Below are 16,287 nucleotides of genomic sequence, written 5' to 3'. Positions count from 1 at the left end.
AATCTGATCAATGAAATCAATATCAGTCTGGCTCTGTTCGTTCTTCGAAGTCGTCAATACCCACTCTGGAATGACATATTCGAGAAGTACAATATCAATATATTGGAACTTCTCAAGTTCGCAATCTTAATTTTGGTGATAACAAAACCTGTTAATTATGTTACTAATAATCTATCTTAGTGTGCAGCATCTAGGATCTCTTTCGAGACATTTACATCACAAAACTAAAGAGCCAACTGATCGCCCAAAATGAATCAGTCTAACTAGTTACGTCAATTGAGCAGTCCAGCTGATTGTCCAGTTGATAGATAATTCAGCAGGAAAACCTCAGAAGCCTGGCCAGCCGAAGAAGTGTTCAACTGATGAAGAAACCCAACTGATCAGTCCAACTGAACTAGTGTGAGATCAGTTCAACTGACGAGTCAACTGATTCCACCAGCTCAACTGAAAGACCAGTTCAACTGACCAGTTCGAAGCATCAGTTATAATCCTTCAGTTATGAATGAAGACAAACTCTCTCAAGTGGAATCTAGCTGTACGTGAAGATACAAAGCCATTATCCAGTCAAAGGACAATAATGGACGTTGCATAAGTGCATTAAAGACAAAATGTTTCAGAAGGGCAGTCGAAAAGTCGAGACACAAAGTCCAAGAAACGAATTCAAGATACAACGGATACAATAGATGAGTCTCACTGTACGATCAGTTATCCCGCCTATATAAAGAGAAGATCAGTGAAGACTCAAAGAACATACAATACAAGAAAGAAAAAAGGGGCACGCTTCAAAGTCATATCAGCTTTAAGAGAGAAGCATTCAGCCCAGTCGAGGGAACTCTTCACAAATATATCAGCTTAGATTAGAAGCATATTTCTCTCAGTGTGTGAGAATATCCTTGTTCAGTTCTGACACACAAACACTATATTCCACTCAAATAAAGTCTTGCACAAAGACGTTAAACCTGTGTATGTAGTCTTTGACACATAGACGTTAAAGAAGTGTTGGCTGGAAGGTGCTGCCTTCAGTCGTAGCTAGGAGTTCAGTTTAGGCAGTAGTGTAAGTCCTAGCTGAGTGGGTTTGTACAAATAGTTGTATAAATCAAAGTCTTCTAGTGGATCCTATCCGTGGAGATAGAAGGTGTGACGTAGGAGCAGTTGAAGTCTCCGAACATCCATAAACATATCTTGTGTAGTTAACTGATTAACTATTGTTTTAAAACTGTTTGATCAGTTGGAGTATTCGTCAGTTCAGTTGTCACCGTAACTGAACTGAAGAATGCAAAAACTAATCTGTCTTATTTCAGTTAGTCAGTTTACATAAGTTAAAATGTTTTCTAAATATATATAAGTATTCTTCACGAAAGATTAATTCGAGTTTCTTCCGCTTGGTTTTAAATCCAAACTCGATTTAATTCATCGGTGTTAATATTCTTAGAACACGAGCTATTGCAACTCATTGGAGAATATTTTGTTTGAAGCATCCCAAAGATGCTGAGCAATCGATCCTTCAATTGGTATCAGAGCAGGTGTTCTAAAAAGAACATTTGAAGAAAACTGTGTTTTAAAATATCACTTTAAAATAGTGTTAAAAGCTATTTAAAAGTATCTCATACGACTTTCAAAACTATTTGAAAATATTTATATGTCGCTCTTTAGTAAATAGTTGAGAGGATTGGCTCTGCAACTAATATTGCAGCCACTTCTTTAGACTCCTTACTAGAGATTTTTAATCAGCCTGCAGGGGACTGAGAATCATCTGCAAAGATGCACAGCTAAATTGCTTCTTGAACAAGTCTTCAGTTGCAAGCCTACCAGGTCAGCTGTTCTTCAGAGGAAACTCATCTAATGCTGGGACGTTGGATGATTAAAATCACCAGCTGCATCCCAGTTGAGCTTAGTCAGAGTCTGCTCGACCAGTTAGTCTGCTAAAAAGGCAAGTTCAGGCAGTTTAACTCGTTTCTCTAGCAAGATAAACTCACAACCGATGCAGCAGTTCAAGCAGTCAAGCAACCAGTTGATGGTATATCCAGTTCTGTCACACAAACCAACTGATATCTGATGTTGTTTAAAATATGCTACCTTTGTAGTAATCTTTCTTGTTCAACTTTGTTCAGATATAAATACAAGGAAATTTCTTTAAATAAACATCGTATTTGTTCAGCTGTGTTTTACTGTAACTGAATAGATATTTTCAGATCTCTTTTCTACATTGCTTGAATGATTATAATCTCTGAATGAATGACTATATAACTATTTTTTAGATACGGGATTTTATTCAATTTCTGAGGGGGAGCTTTTTGTCTCTCTCTCATTCTAAAAATATTATCAATCAATTTTAAAACTCAGTTGTCACGAAAAACTCTTTCCTATTCATCAACTAAAAAGTAGTTTCTTAATTCTGTCCATTTCAGTTAAAAGGTTTTAATTCAGCTTTGGAGATGGAGTTTTTATTTATTAAATTCAGTTAAAAAGGGGGAGCCTTAATAATATTTGAATTTGATAATCCTTAAACTGAATATATTGCGCTTAACTGCTCAGATTTTGTAATCATCAAAAAAGGGAAGATTGTTGGAACTTCTCAAGTTCGCAATCTTAATTTTGGTGATAACAAAACCTGTTAATTATGTTACTAATAATCTATCTTAGTTTGGAGCATCTAGGATCTCTTTCGAGACGTTTACATCACAAAACTAAAGAGCCAACTGATCGCTCAAAATGAATCAGTCTAACTGGTTACGTCGTCAATTGAGCAGTCCAGCTGATTGTCCAGTTGATAGGTAATTCAGCAGGAAAACCTCAGAAGCCAGGCCAGCCGAAGAAGTGTTCAACTGATGAAGAAGCCCAACTGATCAGTCCAACTGAACTAGTGTGAGATCAGTTCAACTGACGAGTCAACTGATTCCACCAGCTCAACTGAAAGACCAGTTCAACTGACCAGTTCGAAGCATCAGTTAGAATCCTTCAGTTATGAATGAACACAAACTCTCTCAAGTGGAATCCAGCTATACGTGAAGATACAAAGCCATTATCCAGTCAAATGACAATAATGGACATTGCATAAGTGCATTAAAGACAAAACGTTTCAGAAGGGCAGTCGAAAAGTCGAGACACAAAGTCCAAGAAACAAATTCAAGATGCAACGGATACAATAATGAGTCTCACTGTACGATCAGTTATCCCGCCTATATAAAGAGAAGATCAGTGAAGACTCAAAGAACATACAATACAAGAGAAAAAAAAAGGGGCACGCTTCAAAGTCATATCAGATTAAAGAGAGAAGCATTCAGCCCAGTCGAGGGAACTCGTCAATACCCACTCTAGAATGACATATTCGAGAAGTACAATATCAATATACAACCCAACCAATACTGGATATAATCAGAACTCAATCTAATTTTGTTTCGACGGCATAACAGCACAATGTCGATATACCCAGCGATACAATATCAACAAATACAAATCATAACTCATAATCGATAACAAACACAATCTGATACCAAATCTGTATATTCTCAATGAAATCAAATCTGAAAATGATAACAATTTCATACGATCTCCGTTCTTCAATCTGATTTCGATAATACAATTACTACAATCTCGGGAACAGATAATATCAGTCATATCATGATTCCTTCAATATCATATTTTCAAATCGTAACAAAACATAAGAAAACTTACGTCCTGTTGAAGTCTTTGTCAAGAGGAATAATAAACTAAAATCGAATCGAAAATCAGACGGTCGGATATTGTACAAATCAAATTCCAATATTAAGAACTTGAAAACTTCTCCAGGGACTTGTCTCTTTTCTTTCTTGAATTCTGAGGAAATGAAGTTATTTGATATATATATCATGCATGATAAGGGACATGTGGCTCATTCTTGGTTCTGCACGTCTCGCGCATATGCGCGACCTTCCCCGGCGCATATGCGCGAGACTCTCTGCCTCGGCATTCTACATTGCAACTGCTCGCGCATATGCGCGCCCTGCCCCCGCGCATATGTGCGAGACCTACTGTCTCGGCACTTGACAATTTTTCACATGCTCGTGCATATGCACGTCCTGTCTCGTGCATATGCGTGAGGTTCTCTGCCCTGCTCGCGCATATGTGCGAGGTTCTCTGCCCTGCTCGCGCATATGCGCGATGTGTTCTGTCCTCGCATAACTCAAATAACATTCTTTACCAACTCTGGTCTCAGAATGGTCCGTCTATAATCACATCAATTCATAATCAATAATCGCAGATTAACAGAATAAAAATCTCGAGCATTATAATTCTCCTCCTCTAAGATCTGATTTCGCCCCCGAAATCACAGGCAATCAAATCACATACAAGAAGGAGATATACAGAAGCTAAATAAGAAAACTCACATCAATGAAATAACTCTGGAAATTTTTGTCTCATACCTGATTCAGTTTTCCAAGTAGCTTCTTCAATGCCATGACAACTCCACTGAACTTTCACAAGCGGAATAGTCTTCGTTCTGAGCTGCTTTTCTTTACGATGTAGAATCTGAATCGGTTTCTCAAAATAACTCATAGTTTCATCAAGTTCTGCCTCGTCTGGCTGAAGAATATGAGAATCGTCGGGAAGATATTTCCGCAGCATAGATACATGAAAGACATCATATATACCAGATAGAGAAGGCGGAATAACGAGTCGATAGGCACGATCATCCTATATTCTCCAGAATCTCATAAGGACCGATCTATCTAACGGGGAGATAATTTCCCTTTCTTGCCAAATCTGACAATGCCTCTGAAAGGAGAAATCTTCAGAAATACTCTGTCTCCTGTCTCAAATACCAACGGTCGTCGTCGAACATTGGCATATTTGGCTTGTCTATCCTAAGCTGCCTTCATTCTCTGCTGAACCAGCTTCACTTTCTCAGTCATATCTCGAATCATATCAGGTCCAAATTCAGGTACCTCAGAGATATCATCCCAATAAAGAGGGGATCTGCACTTCTTGCCATACAACGCTTCAAACGGAGCCATCTCTATACTCGTCTGATAGCTTTTGTTGTATGAAAACTCACAAAGTGGCAGAGAATCTTGCCAGCTAGTGCCAAAATCTAGCACTACAGCTCTAAGCATATCCTCCAATGTCTGGATAGTCCACTCTGACTTTCCATCGGTCTGAGGATGATTTGCAGTACTCAAATGCAATTTCATACCTAAAGCTTGTTGTAAACTATGCCAAAAATGAGAAGTAAATCGAGGATCACGATCTGATACAATCGATTTAGGCACACCATGCAATCTGACCACTTCTCTGACATAGATCTCTGCCATCTGGTCATATCTGTACGTCATTGTGTACGGAATAAAGCATGCTGATTTGGTCAATCTGTCAATAATGAACCAAATCACATCACAACCTCTGGAGGATCGCGGTAGCTTCGTCACAAAATCCATAGAAATGTGATCCCATTTCCATTCAGGGATAGATAAGCTATGCAACAGACCTCCCGGTTTTTTTCTTTCTGCTTTCACCTGTCTGCAATTCAAACATCTGGATACAAACTCTGCAATGTCTGATTTCATCTGTTTCCACCAAAACTGTTTCTTCAGATCATTGTACATCTTTTTTCCACCAGGATGAATACTGAATCGACTACTGTGCGCTTCTGACAATATCTGTCGTCTCAAATCTGAAACATCGGGCACAACTAGATGATTATTCACATACAGTACATCATCAAGTACCTGATATTCTGATTGATGCCCTGATCTGACCATCAATATCGAGTTCTGAACATTGTGATCAACTTTCTGTGCTTCATTAATTCGAAGAATCAATTCTGGTTCTGCTTGAATAGCATATAATCTCAGAGGTTGACAATCTGTCTCAAATACCAATCCTTAAAGACAGCAATCTTCAATCAAATTCGAAACACCAATCGTCGATAAGGATAAAGAACATGCCTTTCGACTCAGTGCATCAGCGGCTGCATTCGATTTTCCCGGATAATATTTGATTTCACAATCAAAATCTTTCAATAAATCAAGCCATATTCGTTGTCTCATATTCAATTCAGATTGTGAAAATAGATATTTCAAACTCTTGTGATCCGAATAGATCTCAAACTTCTCACCGTATAGGTAGTGACGCCAAATCTTCAATGCAAATACAATTGCAGCCAATTCAAGATCGTCTCATGTGGTTTCAATTGTCTTGAGGCATAGGCAATAACATGTCCTCGCTGCATCAAAACACAACCCAATCCTCTGTGAGAAGCATCACAATAAACAACAAAATCACCAGTACCTGATGGAATAATCAACACAAGAGCACTGGTCAATCTCTTCTTCAGCTCTAGAAAACTGGATTCATACTCTTCTGACCAAAAAAACGGTGCATTCTTCTGAGTCAACTGAGTAATCGGCTTCGCAATACTGGAGAAATCTTTAATAAATCGACGATAGTATCCTGCTAAACCCATAAAACTGCGTATCTCTTGCACTGATGTCGGTCTAGGCCAACTGATCGCAGCCTCAACTTTGCTAGGATCAACATAAATACCATCTTCAGATATAATGTGTCCCAAAAATATAGGCAGCTTAGCATATAGTTTCTCATTTCTCAGAATTCTCAATACAATTCTCAAATGCTCAGCATGATCAATCATATTCTTCGAGGAAATCAGAATATCATCAATGAAAATAATCACAAAGTCATCTAGATACTTATGAAATATATGGTTCATCAAACCCATAAATACAGCTGGAGCATTCGTTAAACCAAACGGCATGACTATAAACTCATAGTGGCCATACCTGGTTCTGAAAGCTGTCTTCGATATATCAGAATCTCTGACTCTCAGCTGATGATATCCAGATCTCAGATCAATCTTGGAATAAACAGAAGAACCCTGCAACTGATCAAATAAATCATCGATACGAGGCAAAGGATATTTATTCTTTATCGTAGCCTTGTTTAGTTGCCGATAGTCAATGCAGAGTCTCATTGAACCGTCTTTCTTTCTAACAAACAATACTGGAGCACCCCAAGGAGAAACACTCGGTCTGATGTAACCCTTGGCCAGTAAATCTTCTAACTGATATTTCAATTCAATCGGTGCCATTCTGTATGGAGTTTTAGATATAGGAACATTTCCTGGTATCAATTCAATACTGAAGTCTATTTCTTGGATTGGAGGCAAACCCGGAATCTCATCTGGAAAGACATCAGCAAACTCACATACCACTGGCAGATCTGCCAATGACGGGCTCGATTTCAGTACGTCTACCGAATACACAAGAAACCCCTCTCCTCTTTTCTGTAATAATCGAGTCATAGATAACACAAATATCAAAGGAATTCTAGCTCTAGAACCCTTACCATAAAATTTCCATTCCTCAGTCATCTCAGGTTTGAATCTTACAATCTTCTGGAAACAATCTAAGGTAGCTCTGTACTTGGTCAGCATATCAATACTGATAATGCAGTCAAAATCAGACAAATCGAGTACAATACAGTCTAACTCAATCTCATGAGCATCATACTGCAGTATACAACGTTTAACATATTTCACTGATATAAGACCTCTCTCTAAAGGTGAAGAGACAGATACTACAGTAGACAATGACTCAACAGGAAAATCATGCATCAATGCAAATCTCTCATATATAAAAGTATGGGATGCACCCGTATCAATCAATACATAAGCAGAGTAACCACAAAGAGAACAATTACCTGCAACAACATCATCTGGTGCGTCATGTGCCTGTTCTTCAGTCAATGCAAACACTCTGGCCTGCTGTCTCGGAGGCTGGCTAATAGTCTGGCTTCCTCCTGGCCTCTGCTGTGACTGAGTAGTAGGTGGTGGCTGGAAGGAGTGAACAACAGATGATCGTCTATCGGTCTGAGCCACTGATCCAGATGATTCTGCTCCCTTGGATCTTTGAGAACATCTCTGTGGACAAACTCTGGCAAAATATCCCTGCTCTCTGCAAATGTTGCAACTACCAGATACTCCTTGGCATTGCACGGTAGGATGTCATCCTCCACAAGTTCAGCAATAGATCCTTGCATTACTCTGGCTCTGTCGTGAACCACTGGAGCTAGATGAACTACTACCAGGCCTCTTAAACTGTCTTCCTCGGGCTTTCAAATAATCTTTCTTTCCACTGCTGCTACTACCACTCTAAATCTGGGAGGGGGTTGGTGGAATTGAGTGGGAGGTTGCTGCTGTTTCGCTGCTGGGGCAACATACGAAGCTCCTTTCTGCCTAATCAGACCCGGTTTTGCTCCTTTGGCTCTGTTAAAAGCATCAGCAAAGTTATTCGGTCTCCCAGCATTTACCAGTGTTAAGATCTCAGGATTCATCTCATTAATGAACTGATCAGCAACAGCTTCATCATTCTCAGCAACATGTGGAGCAAAACAGTAACAAGGTAGAGAAGTTGGCCACATATTCTTCTATATTCAGCTGACCCTGTCTCAGATTGGAAAACTCTGCACCATTGTATTTTCTGTACGACACTGGGAAAAATCTTTGATAAAATTCAGTCTTAAAGATTTTCCAAGTAATAACTGTACCTCGATACTCCAACGCTTTCTTAGTTGTGAGCCACCAATTCTTTGCAACGTCATGCAACTGGTGCCCAATCAGTCTAACTCTTCGTTCATCTGTATAATCAAGGGAATCAAACAACATCTCAATGTCATCTAGCCAACTCTCACAGTCAACAGAATTCTCTGTGCCCTTCAAGTTCGGCGGTTTAAACGACTGAAATCTCTTCAGCAGTGTTTTCATAGGTTTTGCTGTAACATCCATCGGATTATTCGAAGTACTACCATGTTTTGGGATTCTTCGAGGAGGCATATCTGATTATCAAAAGGATTAGCAACCAAATATAACAATTCTGTTTCAGTTCTCCTCTGATCATCTTACTTGCTGATCAAGAATCGGTTCTGATTCATTCTCAAGTCAGACATGTTTCCAATCATATCAGATAATCAGGTAAACATGTATTAAAGCAGTAAAACATGCTGTCATCACAAAAGCAAGGAAAGAAAATTCAATCTACCCCGCTCACTCTTTTATAAGTCAGTATAAGGAACCTACTGCTCTGATACCACCTGCTGTGGGGACCCAGACGCTAATTCATCTATTTAATCATCATTAGGAATCAAATGTAACAATTAAGTAAACTGGGTCATAAATTTTTTTTTAAAAAATACATGAATGCGCAACATATAAAATAAATCTTATTTCATTTACAAGATCAACATCAAGATCCATAAGTGCAAGTCTTGTACAAAAGTAAATCAAAACAAACTACTGTTCATTCACTACATATCAAGTGATGATACAAATCTACTTCTGGGTCCGAATCTCCACGCTAATCTCAATCTCTCATCTTCTTCTCGACCTTGATCATGTCCCACATGTTGTCATGCACATATACAAACACAACAACAGCCGGATAACTCCGGTGAGAAATATATTCCCAGTATAAACAACGTATACATGCAATCATATAAACAGATATAAACTTATGGAACAGTTATCAATAACATGTATCATAATCTGAAAGACATGAATCGATATAAAACTGGAAATCAAACTCTTGACTCATAATCTCTGACTCGACTCTTCTCTAATCTAGGGATCCCGATCGAATAAGAACGCAACATTCTCCCACCTACTCTCCCAGCTAGATGTTGGTACGTTCTTATTCCCAGACTTTGGCATTCTATATCGAATCTCTACAATAAGAGTCGATCTACTCCTAAGCACATCGATATCACCAAAAGTCCAGTGACTTGGCACCTCTGCCAAAGCTAGGCACATCTGACCAAGACTCTAACTCATGCTGTGCTATAAATCAATAACTAAGCATATCAATATCATGAATTGTAACCATCAATGCAATTAAATAAAGTATGTGATTTTGGAAACTCAAGTCGAATTTAACTCGAGCCGTATCTTCCCGGTTTAACATTGATTTATACTTTTTTTCGTAGATCAATCTGATCAATGAAATCAATATTGGTCCGGCTCTGATCATTCTTCGAAGTCGTCAATACCCACTCTAGAATGACATATTCGAGAAGTACAATATCAATATACAACCCAATCAATACTGGATATAATGAGAACTCAATCTAATTATGTTTCGACGACATAACAGCACAATCTCGATATACCCAGCGATACAATATCAACAGATACAAATCATAACTCATAATCGATAACAAACACAATCTGATACCAAATCTGTATATTGTCAATCGAATCAAATCTGAAAATGATAACAATTTCATACGGTATCCATTCTTCAATCTGATTTCGATTATACAATTACTACAATCTCGGGAATAAATAATATCACTCATATCATGATTCCTTCAATATCATATTTTCAAAATATAACAAAACATAAGAAAGCTTACGTCCTGTTGAAGTCTTTGTCGAGAGGAATATGAAACTAAAATCGGATCGAAAATCAGACGGTCGGATCTTGTACAAATCAAATTCCAATATTAAGAACTTGAAAACTTCTCTAGGGACTTGTCTCGTTTCTTTATTGAAGTATGAGGAAATGAAGTTATTTGATATATATATCATGCATGGTAAGGGACTTCTGGCTCATTCTTGGTTCAGCACATCTCGCACATATGCGCGACCTTTCCCGACGCATATGCGCGAGACTCTCTGCCTCGACATTCTACATTGCAACTGCTCGCGCATATGCGCGCCCTGTCCCCGTGCATATGCGCGAGACCTACTGTCTCGGCACTTGACAATTCTTCATATGCTCGCACATATGCGCGTCCTGTTTCGCGCATATGTGCGAGGTTCTCTGCCCTGCTCGCGCATATGCGCACCTCGTGTCGCGCATATGCGCGAGGTTTTCTGTTCTCGCACAACTCAAATCACATGCTTTACCAACTCTGGTCTCGGAGTGGTCCGTCTATAATCACATCAATTCATAATCAATAATCGCATATTAACAGAATAAAAATCTCGAGCATTACATTTTACCTTGCAAATTCATCACGCACAAGTGAGACAGGATCATATTCATAGCTTACTCTAAAACAAACAAAATGTAGATGAAATATACGCATGCACAATGCAAACACACACAAAACTAATGCAATAAAACACGTAAAAACTACACCTATCAACCCCCTCATACTAACCTCTTGCTTGCCCTCAAGCAAAATAGGTTACAGACCACAACCAAAACGTGAACCAAACCACAAAGTGAAAGTACTAAAAACAACTAAACTGATGACGAAACAGCAAACTGACATCTCATGCCTCAGCGGGTTTTTGAACTACATCCACTTTAGTCAACTCACATAATCTATTAACACCCCCTTTCAAAGCATCTTATAGCATTTTGATTTGACCAGAAAATGTGGTCGTGTGTGTGCTGCGGGTTTCACCAACTCGTGCTTAAGATAGTTTCATTCGCGAATCATGCAAGTCACCAAATTAACAATTCATCGCAAGTTTCTCTATCCTGAGTTCTGTTTCTATTAGTGACCAACAAGTAAACACAAAGCGGCAGAATTTCATAGTTGTCCAACAAGAATTAGGGAGTCAATATCCATAAATGTTTCAAACGGTTCAAAAAGATGGGTAGTACACTAATCATTTTCATTATGCAATTGTCAGCATTTTTAGCTGACATTCTTCAACGCCTTACATCTCCATCTTTTTAGCCTCGGGATAGGATTTCATCCCTTTTTGGCTCCCCCACACCTTACATCCCCTTTTTTCCTTCACATTCTAATTCTATTTTTTTTAGTGCATAATTTTTTCATGTATACTCCCTGGCTTTGAATATAAGGTATGTTCATTTATCTGGCCTAGGGGCGACTTTTGGGTTTCGATGCAGGATTGGGACGAAGATTATTCCAGGTGGATATCAACATAAATTCATTCAATTTCTACTCGCATATCATGTTTTTCTAGTTTCCCCACATATTTTTAAATTCAACTGTCATTTACACTACTACCAAAACTCACTATGTGTGCATATACAAATTTACCATTCATCGGGGGATTCATAATGAGTGACAAGACTAAGCAACATGCAGTTCATTTAACCCAGAATCATCATTGGCTACCAACTCACTTGTTTCACCATCAACTGACACACATGCAAGACACAAACTAAATGACCCCCCTCATACTAAGACATTGCACAAAGAAAAAAAACTGAAACACATAAACGAACATATGAATGCAGAACATAGGCACAAATGCAAAATAAATGACGGAATGAAACAACAATAAGAACCAAAAACAGAATGCAGTAGAAAATTAAAAAAATAAAAGAAGGGGAAACAGTGAACTCCCCTGATCACGGCTCATCCTCGTCATTCTCTGGCGGTGGCACTCCCGAAGCATCCCCCTGCTGCTGATAGTCATACTGAAAATGGAACGGGGTAATGAGTGGCGGAGGTGGTGGTATGGTCTCGGGGTCAACGCCCCCGTGCACGATCATAGTGCGCATCATGGATTCAAAGTAAGCAAAATGGTCATTGACGTACAAGTTGACCTGATCCTGATGCGCCATGAAGGCGAGGGCTTCTTCCATTTTGTCATTTTGGGTTCGCTTGCGGGCTATGGCGGCCGGCTACATGAGGTTGCTGTGCTCGATCCACCCACATCTCTCTCGCGAGTAGGGAAGTCTATTTGTCATTTAGCGTTCTTCCGCTATAAGTCCTCCACACAAATGGGTTTCACCGGTTGCAGCCAATCCTCGTCATCCCGGAAAACAACCCCTGCCCTTGCACACAACTCCGAGATGATGGTGGGGAAGAAGAGACCGACATGACTTTTGTGAGCACTCATTATGATATGAGAATTTATAAGTTTGCCCACATTGATGTTGTACCCTTCGGTCAAGGCAAACAGTAGCACCGCCCGTTCTTTTTGCACCTCGCTCTTATGCGAGACCGGCATCATCCTTCGGGCCACAAATAGATGCCATAGGGCAATTCCGGCTTTCAAATACTTCTCGTCAAAATAGCTTGGCGTTCTGCCCAACGGTTTCCACATCGCGCCCGGAAGACACAGCGCTGTGAGTATCATATCATAATTGGGATCGGCTACCAATGCCTCAAATCGAGAGTCATCAACTTCAGGCGTATCTAATAGTGCGTTAATTGTAACAGAGTCACACGGTATAAGCCGACCTCTACCAAAAACCTTACCATCCTTCCTTTCTGCCGCATTAGCATAGAATTCCCGAACCACTGAGACCACTGTCGTCGTAGGTTGATTTCCAAATTGTTCCCATCCACGCCTCCCCAAATCCAGAAGAGGATCTAAATATCTATCTTCCATTTTCCTACGGAATCCCCTCTCGGCAATTGGGTTTCTATGAATCTTAGCGTGTTCATATCGAGCCCTAGCCGCCTCACTCACAAAACGATGTCTATCAAATGAAGAAGATGAAGAGGAAGAGCCGGGATTACTTTTTTGCCTCTTGGGTGCCATGGTGGTAGATGATGGAGATGGTGACCGGAGGGAAGAAGATGACCGGAGAAGAAAAGATGACCGGAATGAATTGTGCTGCACGGTGCTTGATTCTTTATGTTGGGAGTGAATTGTGATGCAATAAACGAGAGTGAGTGCAAGTGAGAATTAGGGATTTAGGGAAGAAAGTTGCAGAATGAGAAAGGGGAAAGAGGGAGGCCGATTTTATGTCCAGGCGCGCTCGAGCGGTAAAAAATTAACGCTCGAGCGCCAACCTCTCTGGAAATTTCATCCCATCAGAGGCGTTCGCGCTCGAGCGGTAATTTTTACCGCTCGGTCGTGAACTTTCGCCCAATTTTTATCTTTTTTCCTTTTTTTTCTTTTAAAAAAAATAATTTTTTTTCTTTTTTTTTAAAAAAAAACTAGAGATAAAAAAACAAAAAACAAAAACAAACGTACAAAAAATTAAGTAACTTAGTAGATGAATTAAAAAAATAAAATCGAATTAAGTAGAAGATAAGGGGAAGAGAGGTAGTTCTAAATTTATAATCGAGAGCTTGACTGTCAGTCAAAGTCAGTTCGGACTGTCTTGAAACCGGGTGATTCCAAGTTGTGGCTCAATTGTGCCACCCATGTAGTGCTTCAGTCACTGGGCAATCAAATGTTCCATCCTTTCCATCTTGCAATTTTACAGCTCCCGATGGGTAAACTTTAGAAATCACGAATGGACCAGACCATCGCACTTCAATTTGCCGGGAAACAATCGCAACCGGGAGTTGTAGAATAGGACATTTTCACCTTATTTGAATTCCCCTTTCGATGATTCGCCTGTCATGAGCCTTCTTTGTCTTTTCCTTGTGTGACAGTAAGAGATCATATGCCAGATTCCGGAATTCCTCCAATTGATCCAATTGAAGCAGACGTTGTTCACCTGCATCAGTAAAGTTAAAGTTTAGTGCTTTTGTTGCCCAATAAGCCCAATGCTATAACTCTACAGGTAGATGACAAGCTTTACCAAACAATAACCTATATGGTATAGTGCCTATAGGTGTTTTAAAAGCAGTCTTATATGTCCAAAGAGCATCATCTAACCTCACTGACCGGTCTTTCCGACTGACACCTACCAGTTTTTCCAAAATCCGCTTGATATCTCGGTTCGACACTTCCACTTGACCACTCGTCTGGGGGTGATAGGGGGTAGAAATCTTATCACCGTATTTGCTCAAAAGTTTTTCAAAGAGTTGGGTGCCACCATCACTAATGATTGCTCGTGGTGTCCCAAACCTGTTAAAAATATTTTTCTTTAGAAATTTCAGGACCACTTGAGCATCATTAGTGGCATATGCTTCTGCCTCTACCCACTTAGACACATAGTCAACCACCACAAAAATAAACTTTTTCGTGAACGAATTGGGAAACGGTCCCATGAAGTCTATCCCCCACACATCAAAAACCTCACACTCAATAATATTATTTAATGTCATTTCATGACGGTTAGAGATGTTTTGCTGGCATTTATCACAGGTAAGCACATAAGAACGAGCATCTTTAAATAGAGTTGGCCAATAGAAGCCACATTCAAGTACCTTAGATGCCGTACTTGTTGGTTCAAAATGACCACCTACCTCACGGTCATAGAAATGGTTGAGAATTTGACCAAACTCCTCCTCTGCAACACACCTTCTTATCATGGAATCTGCACAAATCTTAAACAAAAATGATTCCTCCCAAAAATAATGTTTCACATCAGAGAAGAATTTCTTTCGTTGGTGAAACGATAGATTTGGTGGTGGTGTGCCTGTGACAATGAAGTTAGCGAAATTTGCATACCAAGGACAGTGTTTCACCTCAAATAGCTGCTCATCAGGAAACCAATCATTAACAGCATGATCGACACAGTCATTACTAATAAATTCTAATCTAGACAAGTGATCTGCTACCACATTCTCAACACACTTCTTATCTTTGATTTCTAAATCAAATTCTTTTAACAATAAAATCCACCGAAGTAGGCGTGGCTTTGCATCTTTCTTGGCAAGTAAATATTTAAGGGCGGAGTGATCCGTAAACACAATTACTTTTGACAGAACAAGGTATGAATAGAATTTGTCAAGTGCAAAAACTACTGCGAGTAATTCTTTTTCAGTGGTTGCATAATTTAAGTGTGCTTCATCTAGAGTTTTACTTGCATAGTATATATTGTGAAATACCTTGTTCTGCCTTTGGCCGAGGACAGGACCGAACGCAGTATCACTGGCATCGCACATGACCTCGAAGTGTAGATCCCAATCCGGTGCCACCAAGACATGAGCCGTCACCAAGCGCTCCTTCAACTCCTCATATGCCTGCAGACAGTCAGAATTAAACGCAAAGGGCTCATCTTTCATAAGTAAAAAGATAGAGGTTTGACAATTCTAGAAAAAACTTTGATAAACGTTGATAGAAACCGACGTGGCCTAAAAAACTTCTAATTCCCTTTATTGAAGCTAGTGGTGGTAGGTTCTTGATGACTTTTACTTTAGCTTTGTCTACGTCAATCCCTTGTATCGAAATCTTTTGCCCTATGACAATTCCCTCTTGTACCATGAAGTGACACTTCTCTCAATTAAGCACCAGGTTCATCTCCTCGCACCTCCTCAACACGGAGCTCAGATTCTGCAAACACTCATCAAACGTTGCACCAAAGATAGAAAAGTCATCCATAAATATTTCAAAAAAAGTTTCAATCATATCATGGAATATAGAAGTCATGCAGCGCTGAAATGTAGCAGGGCATTACAAAGACCAAAAGGCATACGGCGAAAAGCAAATGTTCCATAAGGACAAGTGAAAGTGGTTTT

At 39.5% G+C, this 16,287-nt stretch overlaps 1 protein-coding gene across 1 annotated transcript; it reads right to left on the bottom strand.

The window, feature by feature from the left end:
* Window positions 1–14,241: 14,241 nt before the first annotated feature.
* LOC142537514 (uncharacterized) lies at window positions 14,242–16,033 on the bottom strand. The gene is made up of 5 exons (XM_075643024.1): window positions 15,899–16,033; window positions 15,658–15,792; window positions 15,193–15,303; window positions 14,463–14,628; window positions 14,242–14,378 (listed from the first exon to the last, which is right to left on the bottom strand). The coding sequence occupies exons 1-5, from the start codon at window positions 16,031–16,033 to the stop codon at window positions 14,242–14,244; spliced, it is 684 nt and encodes a 227-aa protein (XP_075499139.1).
* Window positions 16,034–16,287: the final 254 nt, after the last annotated feature.

This window comes from Primulina tabacum, chromosome 2, assembly GCF_025594145.1.
Source record: "Primulina tabacum isolate GXHZ01 chromosome 2, ASM2559414v2, whole genome shotgun sequence".
Lineage (NCBI taxonomy): Eukaryota > Viridiplantae > Streptophyta > Magnoliopsida > Lamiales > Gesneriaceae > Primulina > Primulina tabacum.
Note: the sequence above shows the minus strand (reverse complement) of the source record. Positions and strands in the feature narration are given on the sequence as shown.